General features: G+C 28.7%; 2 protein-coding genes and 1 long non-coding RNA gene across 4 annotated transcripts in view; 1 reads left to right on the top strand and 2 right to left on the bottom strand.

Annotated features, from left to right (window-relative positions):
• Nucleotides 1-21,507, bottom strand: part of LOC126905381 (uncharacterized) — a 210,863-nt gene that overhangs the window by 83,208 nt on the left and 106,148 nt on the right. The gene's annotated exons all lie outside the window — the stretch shown is intronic.
• Nucleotides 68-4,157, top strand: LOC126905356 (rRNA 2'-O-methyltransferase fibrillarin). Its single transcript, XM_050684994.1, has 5 exons — nt 68-233; nt 355-701; nt 762-932; nt 993-1,238; nt 3,832-4,157. Exons 1-5 carry the CDS (start codon nt 230-232, stop codon nt 3,997-3,999), a joined length of 936 nt encoding a protein of 311 aa, XP_050540951.1. The 5' UTR covers nt 68-229; the 3' UTR covers nt 4,000-4,157.
• Nucleotides 5,468-13,718, bottom strand: LOC126905350 (intraflagellar transport protein 52 homolog). Of its 2 annotated transcripts, none has more exons than XM_050684979.1 (7): nt 13,322-13,538; nt 13,045-13,262; nt 11,887-12,007; nt 10,111-10,250; nt 6,897-7,051; nt 5,941-6,207; nt 5,468-5,858 (listed from the first exon to the last, which is right to left on the bottom strand). In XM_050684979.1, exons 1-7 carry the CDS (start codon nt 13,438-13,440, stop codon nt 5,568-5,570), a joined length of 1,311 nt encoding a protein of 436 aa, XP_050540936.1. In that variant the 5' UTR covers nt 13,441-13,538; the 3' UTR covers nt 5,468-5,567. The 2 variants fall into 2 exon arrangements, with proteins under 2 accessions (XP_050540936.1, XP_050540937.1); XM_050684980.1 differs by lacking the exon at nt 13,322-13,538 and adding an exon at nt 13,596-13,718 and having other exon boundaries at nt 5,469-5,858.

Below are 21,507 nucleotides of genomic sequence, written 5' to 3'. Positions count from 1 at the left end.
TAAATTTCCCATCAAATGGTAATACTGTTATGTGGTAAATAATCATAGTGCGCAAGCGTGTATATCACATGTGAGATTCTGCATTGTGCGGTTAATATTTTTAATTTGACGAAGTTGCCATCGGTATCCGACCGCACGTGGATATATGTTTTTATAGTACTGTTTGTTGTTGTTAATGATATAGTTAAATTTTGTTTTCTAGTTTTGTAATTTTATTTACAAAGTTTTAATGGGTAATTGATATACTACATATTTTATTTAAGTTAATAGTTAATTATAAAAATAATAAATTATTGTCTGAAGATATATCATATTATACTATGTTATACAACTCAAAGTTTTACCATTTTGCAGGTTTTGATCGTGGAGGTCGTGGTGGACGAGGTGGCGGCCGTTTTTCAGGAGGTGGCCGTGGTGGATTTGGTGGCGGAGGTCGTGGTGGATTTGGTGGCGGTGGTCGTGGTGGTGGCAGTGGTCGTGGAGGCGGTGGTTTTAGAGGTCGTGGTGCTGGTGGTCGTGGTGGTGGTAGCCGCGGTGGCGGAAGACCATCTGGAGGTTTCAAAGGAGGAAAAAAAGTTGTTGTTGAACCTCATCGTCATCCTGGTGTTTTCATCGCCAGAGGAAAAGAAGATGCATTGGTTACAAAAAACCTTATACCCGGTGAAACCATTTATGGAGAAAAAAGAATAAGTGTTGACTTGGTACATATCTTAATCTTAGATTTTTTTAGTTATCCAAGTTATATTTATTACTTTTTTCAGGCTGAAGGAGAAAAAATTGAATATCGTGTCTGGAATCCTTTCAGATCTAAACTAGCAGCTGCAATCTTGGGTGGTATTGATGAAATTCACATGCCACCAGGTTCTAAAGTATTATATCTTGGCGCTGCTAGTGGTACTACCGTATCCCATGTATCAGATGTAGTAGGGCCTGTAAGAATAAATCATCAACAACTATTAATTGACAATTTGACTAATAGTTATTGTTTGTAGGAAGGATTAGTGTATGCTGTAGAATTTTCTCATAGATCAGGTCGTGATTTAATAAATGTTGCAAAGAAAAGAACCAATATTATTCCTATAATTGAAGATGCCAGACATCCACATAAATATAGAATGTTAATTGGAATGGTTGATACTATATTTGCTGATGTAGCTCAGCCTGATCAAGCTAGAATTGTATCAATTAATGCACAGTACTTTTTAAAAAATGAAGGTCACTTTGTTATTTCAATCAAAGTATGTATTAAGTATATTAAACAATGGTATCAATATAACATAAGGTGAGATGGGGTAAGTGTGTATGCTGCATATTTGGACATGTAAGATGTATGATTATTCATTGGAAAAATTTTTATCAAGCATTATGCTGTCCTCTTTTTAACTGTTCAAATTTTCATATTTTTAATTCTGTATTATTATTTCTGTTTAATTATACTTATTAAGTACCACAGTTCAGTCTATTATCATTCACTTGTTTCACACAGCTTGGTACAATGTTAAATATTAATTTTTTTCATGGGATTGATTTCAACTAAACTGAGATAGTACGTGTAGTTATTCATGTGCCATCTTTTATATTTTAACTATTAAATAATGTTACAATTTGTGTAAATATTATTTCACTTTTGTTCTGGGTTATTTGTGTACCGAGATAATTATAACACTGTTTGTATAGATTTTATAAATCGTAAATATTTTAACTTCAAAATTTTGAGGAAAAAAGCATACTCAATTATTCCATCACTCCTTTATTTGAAATATTTCTAAAAATTTATTTTAAAAGTTTTCTTTGATTAATAAATTGTTAATCTACACTTTTTAAATGATACTTTTAGTATTGAAAAACATTTTAATCTGTAAAATTATATACTTTAAATTAAAAGTTACACCTCTATATTGTTTGATTATATGGATAAATTAATTCCTCAATTCTACTTTTATCAAATTTTTGCTAATTTATTATCAATCATTGACCAGGACTTTCTTTAATTCACTGAGCAATCAAAACATTTTTATCTCTTCAATTTTAATTAAATCTAAGGCATTTGCATGTACAATAACAAATTTTCCAGGTTTTTAAAATCTGAATTTTTATTTGTTTATAATTAATTAAAAAAAAAACACATGGTAAAATTAATAGCTTCTCAGCTTTGCATTGAAACTAAAATTTAAACAAAGTTTTGTTGAAACGTAAATGTTTTTAATAAAAATTATAGTAATTGTTAATAATGTAATCACAAAGAAGTATCATTGATTGTATTAAACATTTTCTACAGTGGATAAAGCAAATAAAGTCAATTAGTAATAATTCTATTTGAAGAGTGAATGTGTCAAATGTTCTATGTGCCAAAGGCCACAATCATGTGTGTGTTTCAAATGTCAATTAAATTTTTTACTTGTACAAAATTGCATTCATAGATGGTGTTCGATATGTGAGACATGCCCATGTTACCATTGTTTTTTGTGTTTTCTGAACAAATATGTTTTTGGCACATAGAACGTTTGACACATTCACTCTTCATTTAGTGAATCATTTATAAAGTACATCATAGTAATAAAAATATTTATTACATTACCATTTTAGGTAATAATGTTATTTCCTCAAAAATTAGAAACTCATTTGATTTTAACATTTTAGTATGTGTACATACTGTAAGTTAATAAATTAAGTAAAGGCTTAAGTCCTAATAAGAGATAAGATAAATTAATAGTAATAAAATAATGCACTCTTGAGATTCATAATAAACTAACATTAGTATATATAACTATTTATATATAAAAATATTTTAATTGTTCAGCAAACTAAAGGATTCAATGATAAATTATTATATTATCCTCAAAAATTGAAAAAAAATTCCATGGTTCTTCGTAAATGGGGGAAACTTCCAAAAAAATTACAAATTTAAAAATCGCTAATTTTCGAAAATTTTTCAACTCTTTACTAAAAACAGCCATAACTTTTTAAAAATAAACATATCAATATAATTTTTTTTTTTATAGATGCTTGATGTCTTTACCTATCATTTAATACATATTTTTTATAAATTTAACCCTTTACAAGCCCACAGGGGGGGATTAAAAATGACAACTTTTTCACAAAAAAAATTTACTTTTTCAACTTAACTTTTGAAAGTGTTCTGGAAATACTGACACTTTTATAGATATCTTAAATTAAAGCTTATGTAATATACTTTAATATTACAAAAAAAAATTTTGAACTTTATTTTGTTTTCATGGTGAAAATGGCTACCATATGCTATTTTTGTATTAAAATTCTCGATTTTATATTTAACATTTTTAACTTTAAAATGTTATAACTTTTTGAAAAATGTATGGATCAATACAATTTTTTTATGAGAAATAATATTTATATAATTCTTTAAATGTAATGTATTTTATAATGAAAAAAAAATGTCGGACTTTATTTGGTCTTCACAGTAAAAATGGCTATCAAATACTAATTTTGTGTGAAAATTCTCGATTTTATTTTTTACATTTTTAACTTAATATCATATCAGTATCATACTTGTTCCAACTATGCTACGTCACCACTGTGCCGCAACCTTCCTGTGCTGGGTTTTTTTTTCAATATTTTATTTATTTTAAGACTTTTAGTGCTAATAGACTGATTTCCTGTATATATTATCTTATCTTGTATTTTAGCTTTGATGCAATTAACTTTATATAACTTAAATTTTCTTAACTATTATCAACAAAAAATGTGACTAATTAGTGTGTGAATATATTTTTTTCTAGCTTTAATATCACTTTAAAATAGTTAATTGTTTTTTTGATAATTATTATTAAATATTACTAAATATAATTTTAGGCTAATTGTATTGATAGTACAGCTGAACCTGCTGCAGTTTATGCTCAAGAAATTGAAAAACTTAAAGCAGATAAATTGAAACCAACTGAACAATTAACACTAGAACCATATGAAAGAGACCATGCAGTTGTTGTTGGAGTTTATAGACCAATCCCTAAAGTCAAATAAAAAATTTGACTTAATTTTAATAAGTAATTTTTATGTACAAATATGCAATTAGACCTATTCTTGAATTTCATTGGAGTGTTAAAAAATTTTACTAAATAAAAATTTGATAAAAGTTTTTAAATTTTTACTATCAAAATATATTAACTTTTTTATCTTAATTTTTTCACATTATTTACTTCTTTATATTCTAAGAACTGATAATTCTATTTTAAATATTAATGCGTATTTTTAGTAGTATGAAACAGACAAGGTACTATATACAAAGCTATTGATACTTCGCCCAATATATTCAAAAATATAAAATAATATATTTCTTATTTTGAAACTCATAAAACTAGATTCTACTAATTAAAAACACTTGAATTAGTTCTACACTTAATCCCTTTAACAGATGTCTACATTAGTTTTTTAAATTACAACCTATACTGGTTGATTCCTTAACAATACCTTAAAAATATTAAAACTAATTATTATTTTATTTAATTAATAATTATGGTTATTTGTTAAACTGCTTTAAACTTCTAATTCTCAAATAGCAACTAAAATTTTTAACTTCATGAAAAGCTGAGAAAGTATTAATTTTACTATGATGTGTTCTTTTTAAATATATACAACTGTTGCCACTTTTATTCATCTCTTATCAGACCAATTTCTTACAATGATACGTCAAAATATCTCAAATTATATCTAGTTGAAGACATTGCCCTTAAAAATTGAAAAAATTTCCCTCGTTCCCTTTAAATGAATAAAACCCCATAAAATGACAATTTTTAAAATCAGTAAACTACCTTATTTTTCTTAAAACTACAATAAATTTTTCAAAAATCAACAAATCGAAATAATTATTTTTTATATAAAAACCTTACATTTTTTCAAAACCTGACCCTATACTTGCCCACAGGGGCGGATTCAAAGTAGCAACTTCTTTAACTCGAGTTTTAAAAATGTACCGAAAATACTGCATCCTTTAAATATATGTTAAATTAAAGCTTTTGTTACGTACTATAAATTTAAAAAAAAAATTTGGCCCAACGACCTATCTTCTATGTGCAAATGGTCATCAAAGTTGAACAAATTTAGTAATAAATATTTTTAAATTTATCAAATATTTATCCATAAAACTTGTAATTAGGGTATAAATAGGAAAAAAGAGTTAATTTTTCTTTTGGAATAATTCATTAATTTCTTAAAATTAACTACTATCTACAGATTTGCTTTGAATCGTTTCTTATGATAGTGGTTTTAATCACTGTCAGATATCATCTATACTTTTTTGGTATTTTTAAATGTATTATGTGATTAATAGCACGCTGTATTTATTATGAGACCTATATTGAATTTCAAAACTATTCATGTTATTTGATCTAAGCAATATACATAGAAAGAAGTACAATTCAAAAAATACTTATATTTCTTTAATTCATAACAAATTTTTCAATTATAATATTGAAACTTATTAAATTAAATAAAAACTACTATTTCTCTACCAATTTTTGATAAAGTATTTAAAATATGTGTGAATATAAAAAAATAGGAATAAGAGACCTAAAATTACCTAATTATTCATTCTATATTTGAATACATTCATAGCATAAATAATCCTTTTTGTGATTATCAATCATCCGAAAGACAAACTCAATAATACTTTTACAATCATTAGTAAAGTTATCAATAGATAATATTTCATTAGAGTTAGTAATAAATTGATGGATATAGTCTTCAACTTGCTCACTAGATTCTAAAACTGTATATTTCAATGCTGACTTGGCTAATAAAATTTTTTCTGATCCAAAAACACCATCCAAGTCAAATAATTCCAAAAATGGTGATGGAAGTTCTTGAAATTGAGGTGGATAAACCTGAAAAGTAATGTAAGCTATTAATTTAATTTATAAGAGTAATTTAAAGAAAAATATTTTTATTGAATTATATAATACTTACGGTTAATTGAAGTATAGGTAAGGTATTGTTAAGTGTTGGCGGAATAAGTTGCAATTGATTATGAGGAACATTAAGTATTTTAAATGCTTTCAATGTGTCAGGTAATAATAAAGTATCGAGAGAGCATAATTTTGTATTTATAAATGAATTAATATTGTCATTTGATAAGATAAAATGCTCTGTATTTAAATTTTCTTGTAAAAGTAAACATGTTCGAACACATGTTGACAACATTCCAATATCTGGAATCATTTTGTAATCAGATGTCTAAAACATAGTATTAATATTTTTAAGTTATGAGTAACTTCAAAAATCTAAATTACGAAGAACATAAACATATATATGGAACAGCAAAAAAAAGTATATACCATAACCTTATTTTACTAATCATTATTACCATAGGGAGAAAAATAGGCAGTATGGTACTAACTCTACATAGTTCAGCTAGGAATGTATTATATCTCAGTGTGTATGAACCGGTTTTCAATTTTGTTATACTAAGAATAGCATAGCTTTTCAGCACGACGTAAAACATAAATAGAAAAATAATAATATATTAATTAAAGCTAAAACATCCACTCAAAGTCATGTTTTTATAATATAAAACTGGTTGTCCTTCAAATAACATTAGAAAAATTCCTATTTTCTTAATGAACCAATGTTATGTAACCATTATAGTGATTAAATTAACAATGTGTAAAGCTTTTGATCTTCTTCAAATTCAACACTTAAAAAAAACTTATCTTTCTGCTACAGAAAATTTTTTAAAAATATACAAAATTCTTAAGAGTAATAATGATGATTAAAATAAAGTGAAATGTAAAAAATATAATATAACAGATGTCAGCTAAATCTGTTCACTATCTGTATAAAAATAAATAAAAATTATTGTTTTTTACTACTCTCATAATTGCATGATTTAATTTTGTTGAATGAAAAATTATACAAATACTAACCTCAGGATCATTGGCATCAGTTTCGTTCAATGTTATTTTGTCTGTAATTAAAAAATCAAACAAAAGTTCACATATTTTATCATTTTCTTCCCAGTTAATATATTTATTGGTTAATAAATGGCCAGAACCAATTACAGCTATTTTTCCCTTTTTATCTATAAAAATATATTCAAGATAAATCATAATAATAATTTTATAGTAATTCCATTAATTAAAAAAAAAAAATTATTAATAGGTCTCTTGCTATCAGAAATTATGAAATGACTTCTCACAAAAATGTCTTCTAACACAACAGTGCAATGCTGTTACAGACAACTTCATTTGCTTAGGGAGAGATTAACTAAGTAATTGTTGTTGTCAATTTTCTCTCCGCGCGAAAAAAACCCAACCCAACCACCCATTAAAAAATAAAATTTACTAGGAATATGTATCAATCTTAGCCAAATTATTAAATAATTAAAAAATATATTTAGAATTAGATTTTATAAATTTATCAAAAATAGAAGGAAAATATCTAAGGTATTTTCATAAAAAAAAAAAAATTTGATTCGTTCATTTATCACAAAATTATGGCAGTTTTAAGTAAAAATAACAATACAAGAAAGGCAATATTTTACACAAATATTACATTTTTTGTTCAATTTTGGCTGCCATTTGCGCATAGAAGATCAAGAAGTTCAGTTAAAAAAGATCTACTTTTTACACGTATGTTTCAAGTTTAGAATCCCCCCTGTATAAGGGGAAATAGTTCGATTTAAAACAAAATTTATATTGATCCATACATTTTTCAAAAAGTTATACAATTTAACTGAAAATAGATAAGTTGTCATTAAATTTTTTTTTCCTGAATTAAGTCATAACATAAGTTTAATTTTAACATATGTTAGAAGCTCGGTGTATTTCCTGAATATTTTCAATATTTAATTTTTTGTAGAAAAGTTTCCATTTTGAATTCCACTTATGAGTAGGTAAAGGGTCAGATTTTCAAAAAAAATATACAAAATGATAGGTAAATATCTGATATAAAAAAAATTGTTTTGATTCATCCATTTTCAATAAGTTATGGCAGTTTAAAGTAAAATAAGTTTTCAAAAATTACTGATTTTAAAATTATAATTTTTTGGAGGATTCTTCCATTTATGGGGAATGAAGGAAAATTTTTTAATTTCCGAGGGTAATGTTTTCGACTAGAAACAAGTTGTTATCTTTTGACGTATTATTGAAAAAAATTGCTTCAGTGAAAGTTAAGGAAAACCACAATGAGTGAATACAGACACAAAAACAAATAAATAAACACATCATAGTAAAATTAATAAGCTGATGATGGAATGAGGACATTCAAAAAATCATATAGTAAGAAAAGGTAATTCAAAATATAACAGAAGAGCAAAAAGAGGGAAGATTGGATGGAGTATAAACGCTTGTGTTAAGAAGCCAATTGGGAAGTAAGTAAGGCAAAGTTGATGAGGTATGATAAATTGTATAACAAGCTAGGAAGGTGAAAAGAAGTCTATTAACTTACAAAAGTAATAGAAAAACGGTCTAAATATTATCACAATGCAAGGTGTATAAAAAGTGATGATAAGAGGGTGCTAACAGGCATTGATGATGTGAAAAAAGGGTAAAGAGTATTTTGCAAAATTACTGAATGAGGAGTATCCAGGATAGACACTAGAGGATATATCACAGATCGAGGGACTGGTAGATATAATTAGCTAGAAAGAGGTATCAATGAAAAAGAATAAAGAAGTAGAACCAGATGAAGTGCCAGTAGAAGTATGGAAAATATTAGGCGATGTTGGTATAAGATGGTTGAAGGATCTTTTTAATAAATTCTATTGAAGGGAAAATGCCAAAAGAATGAACAAATAGTATTGTGATGCTGATGTTCAAGGCAAAAGAGATATTAAAGAGTGTGGAAATTATAGAGGCATAAAATTTATGAATCATAGTATAAACATTTGGGAAAAGGAAATAGACAAAAGAATAAGAGGAAAACATCAGTAATAAATAACCAGTTTGGTTTTTTGGCTGGAAAATCAATGATTAAGTCAGTTTGTTGTGTGAGACAACTAATATAAAAGTATAAGGAGATGAAAAAAAAACTGTCTATGATTTCTAAAAAGCGTATGATAGAGTACCGGGAAATATTTTAAAATGGACATTAATGAGAAAAAGAGTTTCAAAAAAGTACCTTAATATAATAGAGGATATATTTGATAGCACTTGTACCAAGGATAAAGGTGCTTTGGTCATGTTATAAGGAGAGAAGAATCAGAAACTATAACAGCTATAGAAATGAATGTTGAAGGAAGAAGAGATAGAGAAAGACCATAAAAAAGATAGAGGGTTGTTATTGAATCCGATATGGAGACGGCTGATGTGGGAGATTGTGTCAAGTGGAAGTTTAGGATAAAGGTGGCTAACCTCAAGTAGTTAAGATTAAGGCGAAGAAAAAGAAAATAAGAAGTAAATTTAATACCCTCTCAGCTTTGCATAGAAGCTAAAAACAAAATTAATACGTATATATATAACTAACACTAATAGAGTTATTATGTAAAAAATCAAAACTTTTTAGATGTAGTTACATATGCAAATGTGAACATTTTTATAACAAATTTTATTATTTATCAAAATATATTGGAAATGATAAGAAAAGAAAAGGAATTTTTAATAATAATAGGTCAGAAGCTAGAATACATAGGACATATGCTGAATAATCAATGATACAAAATACTTCAATTTATATTACAAGGAAAAAAAAGTATAGAAAGAAAACCAACATCTTGGCTGAAGAAACTTCGAGACTTTTATAATAAAACATAAATTGATTTATTTAGACCATTAATTGATGGGGACAATATTTTTACTATGACATCCAGTATCCGAAAAGGGTAGGAGTTTGAAGAAGAAAAATATCAGTGTCTAAAGGGTTCAGACCCTCCTCTATCACAGTATATAGTTACAAAATATTCTCTTTGGTATATACCATAATTACCCTTAATTGACCATGAAACCAAGAAAAAAATTACTTATAGTACAAATATATATATGTATATATATTAATAGATAAAAATATTTGAATTATAAGTAGTGATAATAAAATCCATAGAAAATAAACCTTTGTGTAGATATAAAAGATAATTATAAATCAGTGCTTATGAAAAATATAAGTGCTATGTTATATCATTACATTATTATCAATTTAATATACCTTTACTAGAATATTTGGATGAATAGAAAGCACATAATGGCCTATTGAGAGGATAAGCAACTGAACCACTAGTTAAAATAGATACTGCTGGCTTAGCCACATTTAAACTAGCTCCATAAGGAAAAACAAAACTCAAACATCTGAAAATTAATATTCTAATAATAAAAATAACAGATATTTTTAAAACAAATAATTTTAAAAAAGAATTCCATTTTGTGTGCACATCCTATTTTTACCTTATGTAACCAATACAACAGTTATGATGAAATATTTAAATTTAACATTATATTATTAATTTTAAACTTTTTCCCAACAAATTATTTTAATATATATTTAATTACTTTATACTTAAAAAAAAATAATTGAGTCCATTTTTAACATATTTTTGATATAAATCTACATCTTTTTTCACTAGCATCATACACTCATTCATCTAACTTAATGAATATAAATTAGAAGAAAACAGTAACCTAAGAAAATCAGAGAATATTGTGAGACTTTCGATATTATTATTATGTTAATTTTATATCTGGAATATATGCATTTTTTGTACACCATCATTGCCAAGATTTCAAAATTTTATAATTTCATAATTTACATTGATAATACTGCATGAAAGCTCTACTTTAAACTTTTCTATTTTTTATTCAATTAAAAGTTTAGAACTTGTTAAAAGAACTCTTTAATTGGAATCTCCAGTACTAATTAATTCATAATTTTAAATTTAATTACATTTTTGCATGTTAAGAAACCTTTCTACAAACACTTTCACTTTCTGTATTAACCAAAAAAGTTTTTTACAATATTAATATTTCAGTAACAAAATTAATAATAATTGTACACATTTATTTTTAATTAGTACAAAAATGAGTAAATTTAAGGACTAAAATATGAACAAAGGATTGTAAAAACTATAAGAACTAGGTAATTACTATTCAATTTACGTTTATTAAAAAAGTTTATAAAAGACTTAATAACTAACTCTGAATAATTTTGTTAAGTTATTAATTATAGCATAAAATATAAAAAAAAATTTAGTTTACATGAATCTACATTCATTGCAAAGTAGATGATTAAAATGATATAAAGAAGATTTTTTTATTCCAATTGAATATTTTTAGTATAAATAAAAATGTAGTAATTTTTAATAGATACTTCTATTTTTTATGATAATAAGACTAAAATTTAACTATATTCAATATTTATTATTGTCATTGTTAACTTAAAAGCATTACGATAGGGCATGTTGACAATGAAGTGATGGCATTAGTCCTTATGTCTTACCATATCAGGAATGATTCTCATATTCCCTCATAACTAGTTAACTATTTTTACAAATTGCTCTATATTACTCTATAATCTAGAAATAATATAAATATTCTTTAATTGTGTTTAGGAAAAATTTTACCCAATAAAAACTGGTTATATCTTATTCACATTAGAGCGAGGAAAAAACTATGTTTATTTAATAATTATTCAATCTTTGTATGTTTTACAAATTTTTGTAATGAATTCTTCATTTATCTATTAACTTTTTTGATAATTTCTTATTCATATGTTCTAGATCAATTATTTATTTAAAATTAAAACTATACTAAGTGTATTAATTTAAATTAGTATTTTTAATTTAGTTTTAATTTTATATAATATTAAACACAAGTGATCAATATTTATTATAAATTATTTCATAGAATTGTGCATATAAAATTTTCACCTTACATTTCATGTAAATTTAGTAAATGTTAAAATTATGCCAACTAAAATGTTTAACTTTACCTAGAAGTATCGTATTTTTTTCTTCCCAAATATTCAGCTACAGCTTCATTGACAACACCATCTTGCACTAAACACTCTTTTGGATGAAAGTATAAGTAATAATGTGTTCGTAATACATAATCTACAATAAATTATTATTGGTCATATAGATATATATATATATATATATATAACCAGGGGTTAAAAACATTAATTTTTAAAAAAGTATATTTTATTTAAGCTAAAGGGGATAAATGTAAAATTACATAATAAATACTTTGTTTTAAAAGAATAATCATAAAATAATTATTTTTTTTGTAAAAATGAGATTAAATGTATCTTAAATGTAAACTGTAAGTTTCAATTTTATTTTTCAGAAGTTGCAATTTTACACTTATTCCTTTTTACTTGAACACACCATAGGTATAATAATTCCATCAATTCTAATTATTATGGAGCTTTTTCCAATATACATAATTTTTGAAAATATTTTAAGAAGTGTTTAATCTATTGTAACATTAAAAAAGAATATTGTATATCAATATAATTGAAATTTAGTTATATTAAACAAAATTTAATTTAAAAAAAAAAAACATTTTCAATTTAACTCTTTTTTTATCAGTACACTACGTTTAACTGAAATTCTAAGAATTGATCATCTACCAAAGTTGTTTTTTTTGTTACATAACCAATCAATTGTATGATTTTTTGTAAAAAGGTTTTCAAGTCAATTTTGTCATTTTTAAGTTATTTATCAATTTTATAGAAAAATTATTGTATATTTAGTGATATTAAACATTTTTCCATAGGCTGTTAAATTATTACATTATGGTGGTTACAACAGATAAAAATATTTTGTGTTTTTGTTTTAATGAAAAATTACTATTTTTGAATTGATTATTTTGGATAAACCATTCAGTTATTAAGTCAACTTCACTTTACTGGATCTCTACTGTACTTTACCTTTTTATTTACATTTAATAAATTATAGATTATTATATGATGATTAATTTCATATTTTTTAACTGACCAATAAGATAAAATATTAGGATTAGAACTTGAAATGATAGAAATCACATAAGAAATAGTACAATTAACAGTATATTACTAATATGATTAATACTATGAAATGTAAAGCATAGTAATAGTAAAAATGTCTTTATTAATTTAAATATTTACCACTATTGACCATTATTCCATACTCTTCTAATAAATAATTTATATTAGTGTGTAGTTCTTTTTCTCCTCCTTCAGATAACATTACTAAAATAGATCCACCATTATCTATAAAATTGCGTAGACAATTGAATTCAACCTCAGAAAACATAGCACGAGGCGCACCAATTACAACTAGTTCTATACCATTTAACTCATCCATAGTAATATCATTTTTATTACTAAAAAAAAAAAAAATTATAAATTAAAATTTCCACAAGAATAATTTATAAAACAATACATTTTAATATTATAAGAGTTCTTCAGTTTTATTCTCAAGGTCTTTAAATTATCATTTATGTTAAACATTTCATTTTTCCCTATATCAAACATTATAGTTCCTTTATAATCATCCATCATCGTAACAATTTGTTTAAAATATTTTCGTTTATAAATTTAAATTAGTTCCATAAATCAAATACTGCAATAATGTTTACAACTAGTAAATTAAAAATATTGATTTACTAGTTGTAACAATTGTTATCAACAAACTGTTAAATTAATAGGATCACTACCTTTTGTTCCACAAATTTCTTGTTCCAAAGCTAATAATTGTCCAAACATATTGTTCTAATTAATATATATAATCCATCTAGGCGATTACGATGGTAATTTGATAACAGTTACAAACTGTTACTGTTACTTTCAAAAAAACAATTACTGTTATTTTCTCAATAAAATGTTAATGTTGTAAAAACCAATTAATAAAAGTGATATAACTATTTTAATACGCTTAGTTTTATCTGTATGTATATTTTTATATTTGTTCGTTTTTGAAGATATTCGCAGGTATATAGCCTTTATTTATCGATAGTAGTAAGACACAGTTGTGAGTTTATAAATACACTATTTGCCAATACAGAAATTATATTTATTGATAGTCATAATTAACAATAAACACTCCGTGACTGTCACAGCGATGTCATAAAAAACTAAAAAGTGAAAAATAATTACAGTTTAAAAAACTAAAAAAATACGATTTTAAAGTACTTGGGGTCGGCCACCCTTATCCTAAACTTCCACTTGATACGATCTCCCACATCATCTACGTTCATATCAGCTGTCATCATATCGCATTCAATAGCATTCCTCATCTCTTTTTTGGTCTTCTTCTACCTCTTCTTCCTTCAACATTCATTTCTATAACTGTTTTTACAGCTTCCGATTCTTCTCTCCTCATAACATGACCAAACCATCTAAGTCTATTTTCTCTCATCTTATCCATGATTGACGCTACACCTATACTCCCTCTTATATGCTCGTTCCTTATCCTATCTTTTCTAATCATTCTACTCATCTATCTAAGCATTCTTATCTCTACTACACTCATTCTCTGCTCTACTTTCTTATCAACCGCCCAACAATACATCATGGCCTCACTACAGTCTTGTAGAATACCTTTCAGCCTCATTGGAATTCTTTTATCGCATAAGACGACAGACGTTTCTCTCCGCTTCAACCATCCGCATTTAATCCTGTATCTCACATCCTCGTCAATATCACCGCTCTTTTGCAGAACTAACTCTAAATATTTAAAACTCTCCACCTCTCTAATCACGTCCTTGCCTATTGTCACTGACCTCCTCATTTCATCTACTTCGTGTTTTCCTTTGGCAAACTCGTACTCTATATACTCCGTCTTCTACTTATTTTTAAACCCTTTTCTTCAAGAGCTGATCTCCACACCAAGTAATTTCATCTATCACTATATAGAATAAGTAAGGGCTTAAAGCAGAACCTTGGTGCACTCCTACTTTTACACGAAAACCTTCTATTACTCCTCCTACGCTTTAAATTCGGGTACAAGTGCCATCATACATACCTTCTATTATATTAATGTACCTTTTCGGGACTCCTTCTCTCATTAATGCCCACTTAAAAACCTCTCTCGGTACTCTATCATATGCTTTCTCCAAATCTATAAATATCATACATAGCTTTTTCTTCTATTCCCTAAACTTTTCTATTAGTTGCCTCACACAAAATAATGGCTCCATTGTTGACTTACCAGGCATAAATCCAAACTGGTTTTTAGATACCGATGTCTCATTTCTTATTCTCTTATCTATTACCTTTTCCCAAATTTTCATAGTATGACTAATAAGCTTTATGCCTCTATAATTTCCATACTCCTGTATGTCACCTTTACCTTTAAATATCGGTACCACAATACTATTCCTTCAATCATTTGGAATTTTCCCTTCTAATAAGATTTTATTCAACCACCTTATGCCAAAACCGCCTAATATTTTCCATACTTCTACTTGCACTTCATCTGGTCCTACTACTTTATTCTTTTTCATTGATGCCACAGCCTCCCATATCTCTTTCTCACTATTTAAATCTACCAGTCCCTCATTGCACGAGATATCCTCTGATGTCTCTTTTGGGTACTCACTGTTCGGCTTACTGCTTAAAATAAAGTCTTTGTTTTTTCCTTTTTAACCTATCTACTTTCTTCCACAACATTTCAGAGTACTTGTGTTTTGCACTTCGTATGCACCTCATACCTAGGTGTTACTCTTATTCCCTTCCTATATCAACAGCCTTCAACACTCACAGCTTACCTAAAGTGTCAGCCGAGCACGGTGACTACTGTACGACAAGACGCACGTGAATACTTAGACAGCAGGGACCACATCCTCCTCATTATCTTCATACACACATTCCCTTTCCATTTTATGTTTTGTGTTACGACAGAGTGGCGCCCAATAAAGGTAACGTTTATATATTACGTTAGGGTTGTTGTTATAGTACAAGAAAAATTATTATTAAACTAATTTATCCAACACTTGATGGCTAAAGAAGAACACATAAAATCACTCATCGAGCTTAACACCATCAGAAGACAACGAACGTTTATCTCACAAGTCAAATTGGCCACATTAGCTGAATACAGACGAAGCCATATCTGAACTAAACAAAAGTAAACTAACCACTACCGGCACTCTAGAGCAATAGAGATACCGCTTGGTTAGGTATATAAAAGGTCAGTGGTTGCCGGAAGATTTCTTTGTAAATCTTAACGAGTCTTTTACCGTATTACACACCAAAAACATGGCTAGTGATGACAATAAGAACCGTAGAAAGCCATTCTTTAAGCCTGGTCAGTTTAGGGGAGAAATTCACAAAAACATAGACCTGTTTTTTAAGCGATACAAGAGGGCCAGCATCATAAATGAATGGACCGATGAAGAAAAAGTTCAATTTTTACCAGCCATTTTGGAAGGTATGGCTTTACACTTCTTTAAAAATCTAGAAGAAACACTGTCAAATCAAGTGGGAAGATTTGGAGTATAAAATAAGGTTGGAATTTGAACCAACAGTTCAAACAGGCATGTTAAGAATGATTTTACAAAAACGCCATCAACAACCGAACGAATCCGTAAGCGCTTATTTAAATGAAGCTGAAGCTTTATGCTTACGAATAAACAAGAACATGTCACAAGAAGAAAAAGTACATCTTATTATGAAGGGATTACGCCCCAACATTTTAAGAATGGTATCTATGTTGGACAATGATACCTTGGACAATCTAAAAATGAATATAAGAAAATGGGAGACTACAGAATTTCTCATAGAAGGCGATAAAAGCATATCTACTTTAGAAATTAAAACAGACATTCTCAAGGAGCAAATCCAGCATATGTCTAACAAGAGGACCTGAGGCGCTGGTTTAGGCCGGTGCCTTAGGTTCTTGTTTTTGTGTTATGTTTTTGTTTTGTGAGTTATTTTGCCAACTCTCCCTAACGGTTCCCACTTTGGGATCCGGTTAACGGGAGGGGGCCACACCACATTGCGAATCAGTTCTTGATTAATATCGAGCTAATTCACAACGTGGTGGCGTGAGTTATATAGACGACATGGGCCGCCCTGAAGTAATGCCGACTGTGAATAATAAAAAAAGATTTGCTGTGGGTGGCGGAAACGCTGATGGTTCCGACCTTGGCGGCACTCGTTGTCTGAAACGCCCGTTTGCGTCGCGATCGTTGTGACGGTGATTTTGACGGGTCTGGTCCAGACGTTCCTACACCTGTTGCCTTGGTTGGTGAACGGGAGGAAATCCTTATGCCCGCGGTCGTGTAGGACCATCTCTCCGTCATGGATTCTGTCCAGTTCCAGTATGATCCATCAGAACTCTGTCGAAATCTGGCCAGAGGAGAGTTTGGCTTCATAGCTCCCACATTTCGGTTCGTCGCATCAGCGAAAGGTTCTCCTATAAGAGCAGCTGCCTGGTGCAGTAGGCTGCTGTTACAGCTTCTAGTTGGCGGGATGGATGAAACTTCCGGGCTTCCCCTAGCTGCTAGTTATCGGACATTCTATAAAAGACAATAGTTGTTAGGATTACCTCCTGAGGTATCGTCATGTTTCAGGGCAGTAACATGCAGCTTCAACTGACGCTCTCCTTTGGTTGCACACACTCCCTCGCCTAATCTTTACTATTATTGCACGGAGCTCAGCCATTTATGAGCAAAGCTGGCATGAAACTTTTTATCCGTACTAGATATGCGTGGTATTACATCTAATCCCATTCCTCAAAGCGTTTGCAGTGATTTTTGGGGAACGAATTGTTACCAGTGTCGTTTTTACTGAAAGATGACCCGAAATTTTGAGTGGATTTTCCTCCCCCCGGAAATTTTAATTTTCCCACCAAAGATAGTACAGTTTTCGGTAATCACATTGGAGTTATTGTTATTCTTTGGTTTTTTGGGGGAAATTGTTGTTTTTTCGGTAAAGATTCGGTGTAATCCTTTTTCTGTCTTGTTATTTCTTCTTGTTTCAGGTTGTCATTCTGTGAGTCCGGTTGTTTACCCGTATAAATAATGTCCAGCATCCAATCGCCGGGAGCTTTGGCTTCTCGACCAAAGAGCGAGTGCTTCCTGTTAGCCTGTTCCAACGATTTCTTATTAAAAAAAGTATATTTGGAATACAGCTGTTCCAGTGACTATTTATATTGTCAATCAAAACTGTAAGAACACCTTTTTCAAATCTTAATTTCGGCGTACTACTGGGTTTGCTCTTGGATGGTAAATTGACGTTGTCCATCATTTTGTGCCTCACTTCTCCAGTGCTTTCTCCATTGTTTTGGAAACGAACTGTGATTCATTGTCTGAGAGAAGTACTCTAGCATTCTTCATATATCTTCTGAAAATTCCCTTTCCGGAATAACCATCTTCGGTTCAGTTTTCCGTTTGACTGTCTGTTTTCTCCAACATACCGTTGCTCTTCTTTCTGTACCCACATGGATTGTACAGGCTTGATAGTCCCAAGCCACTTCTTGTTTCATTAAGAAGTCATGATCTAGTACAACGTCACCTATAAGATGATCGAGTACCGTGGCTCTGAATTGTACTACAATGTCAGACATATGTGCTGTAAACTCAACGTATTAATGAACTTGCAAAGTTCGACTGTCAACCAATATGTCAGATTTCATTGGGTTCCGAGTGATACCAGTGAAAAGAGTCAACTCCAGAAGTTTTACAGGAAAAGATTGAGGGAAAATTAACAACTCACGCGTTATTGTATTGTTCCTATTCTTCCAGAGATTTATTTGGTAAACTGTTCTCGCAAAAAGCTGTTTGTATTCCTTGGTCAAAACGTTTTGCACTACTCTACTGTATTTCCGAAACTTCTCTCTTTACCATACGTTTCTTCTATAGACACTCCGTTTCTTCAGATTTGATTACAGCGTGCTACATATTTTTGCGCTTCTTTGGTACCTTTTTGTGTTCCTGGTTGGAAACTTCAATGCTGAAATTGCGCTTACGGTGCTAATTTCTTTTGTCCGATCCGGTTTTCATGAATTGCCAGGAACTCTTCCTGTTTCCTATTCTAACTGTATTTCTCTCGTGGCAATTCGCCTACCAGTGTCCAATCCAGTTACAGTTTTTGCATTGCGCTGCTCTGAACGGGTTATTTTCTGCTCTAAAAACCACTTTATCCGTTACAATTTCTTATTAGTCTATTGGAAGCTATTCACTTCCGCGGAATACTTCTTTTCTTATGTAATCTGTAATCACCTTACAAGTAATTCAATGAATACATTATCCGTTACTCGTGATCGATAATCTATAGAACTTGAATCTATTCGCCGGATATACGCTGATTTTGAAAATCGTAAAAAGAATGATGAAACTGACATCAAGATAAAGTATAGAGATGGGTTTTCTTCTATAGTATCTCAAAAATAAAAGAAATATAATAAAATTATTTTTTCCTATATATTAGTGAAAAAAAGAGTTACTATTTATTTTATTAATAAAAGTTTCTCGGGTAAGAGTTCGAGGGTTTATAAGAATAGTGAAATGGTAATAGAAAGACAGAGTGATTTATTTAGTGATCACTCAATCTTTCTTTGTTCCTATGTTAACCATATACTTAAAAAATAAGTAATATTTTTAAACCTTATTAATTTAATTAATTAATATCTACCTTGATGTTTCCGGAGGATGTCTAGCGAATAAATTAAGTCATCTCGTTTATTTTAAATAAATCTGACAGTATCTGTTCACTTCTTACACATGAATTAAACGATTGAAATTAATGAGATGCGGCAATACTGGGAACACGCCTGGATCAATGAAGAATGAGCCATGGGAGTATACTGACGAGACACTGAGAGCATGCCGAGAGTATACTGCCCATTTTTAGGCCTTTTTTGTCCCCTTTTATATTGCTGTTTTGTTAATTTTTATAACTATATTCATATGCAAGAAGTGTCAGAAACGCTATTGTTATCTCTTTATTAAATTATTTATTACATGTTAAAAACTAATAAACTATTCTGGACAGTGTTAATTATTTCATTACAAAATTGACATATCAGTGACAATCCATATTAATATTTATGTGTATTTTATTATTTACATAAAAGTTTTAAATTAATTTAGTTTATTGCTTAACAGATAATATTGATTATATTGCACATTGTGACAGTATGACAATTTTTACTTGACAATAGTTATCATAGTTCATTGCTTAGATAAGAATTGTAATGAGAGGTCAATGTATTATAACACTTCTATTGTTTGTATGGCCGTATGGTTCAAGGGTTTAGAACGACAAAGACAAGTAGATATAAAAATAATAACGCAGTACCTCTAATTGACGTGTAATAAACTTTTGTCTAGTTAGTTTCTAGTGTCCTAACTAAAAGGCAACGGAACGGCGGAGCCAATCCAAGAATACCATATAACGTGATTATGTATAATATTTTAACTAACCAGTCAAAATTAACACTTTAAGATATTAATTTAATAAATGATCTATGCTTTGTCATCCTGTACTCAAACTTATTAATACCAAATAATTGAGATAACATAAATTAACTTACTTCTTTTATTCTTGTAAATTGTTGTGAGGTAATTCAATAAATGTTTTGATATATATATTTATACTCTCAGAGGTATTTAATTTGTACTTCGTCACAAGATAAAAATGAAAACAAATTCTTCTCACATGTATACAGGGTGATTTTTTTATCATAACCCACTCAATTACTTGCAGAATAATAATAATTTAAACATTTTAGCTTCGATGCGAAGCTGAGAAGGTATTGGTTTTACTATGATGTGTTTTTTTTTTTTTTTTTGTGTCTGTTACCACTTTTTCTCAGCTCTCACCGAACGGATTTCTTTCAACGATACGTCAAAAGATCACAAATCGTATCTAGTCGAAGACATTACCCTTCAAAATTGAAAAAATTTCCCTCGTTCCCCGTAAATGGGGGAAACCTCCAAAAAAATTACAAATTTAAAAATCGCTAATTTTCGAAATTTTTTCAATTTTTTTTACTAAAAACTGCCGTAACTTTTTCAAAAATGAACATATCAATATAAATTTTTTATATATAGATGCATGATATCATTACCTTTCATTTGGTATATCTTTTTTTATATCTGATCCTTTAACTGTCCACNTATTTTTTTCATAAATTTAACCCTTAACCTACCCACAGGGGGGGATTTAAAATGACAACTTTTTCACAAAAAATTAACTTTTTCAACTTGATTTTTGAAAATGTTCCGGAAGGTCTGACACTTTTATATATATCTTAAATTAAAGCTAATGTAATATTCTTTATTATGCAAAAAAAAAATTCCGGACTTTATTTTATCTTCACGGTGAAAATGGCTACCGAATGCTATTTTTGTGTGAAAATTTTCGATTTTGTATTTTACATTTTTAACTTTAAAATGCTATAACTTTTTGAAAAAAGTATGGATCAGTACAATTTTTTTATGAGAAGTAGTATTTATATAGATCTTTCATTCGACATACTTTTTTTTTTAATCGGACCATTTCCCTTAATACAGGGGGGATTCAAAACATAAAAATGCATATAGAAAGTAGAACTTTTTCAACTTAACTTTTGAAAATGTTCCGGAAGGTCTGACACTTTTATATATATCTTAAATTAAAGCT

The sequence above is a fragment of the Daktulosphaira vitifoliae genome, unplaced genomic scaffold (assembly GCF_025091365.1).
Source record: "Daktulosphaira vitifoliae isolate Bord-2020 unplaced genomic scaffold, ASM2509136v1 Scaffold_4, whole genome shotgun sequence".
Lineage (NCBI taxonomy): Eukaryota > Metazoa > Arthropoda > Insecta > Hemiptera > Phylloxeridae > Daktulosphaira > Daktulosphaira vitifoliae.
Note: the sequence above shows the minus strand (reverse complement) of the source record. Positions and strands in the feature narration are given on the sequence as shown.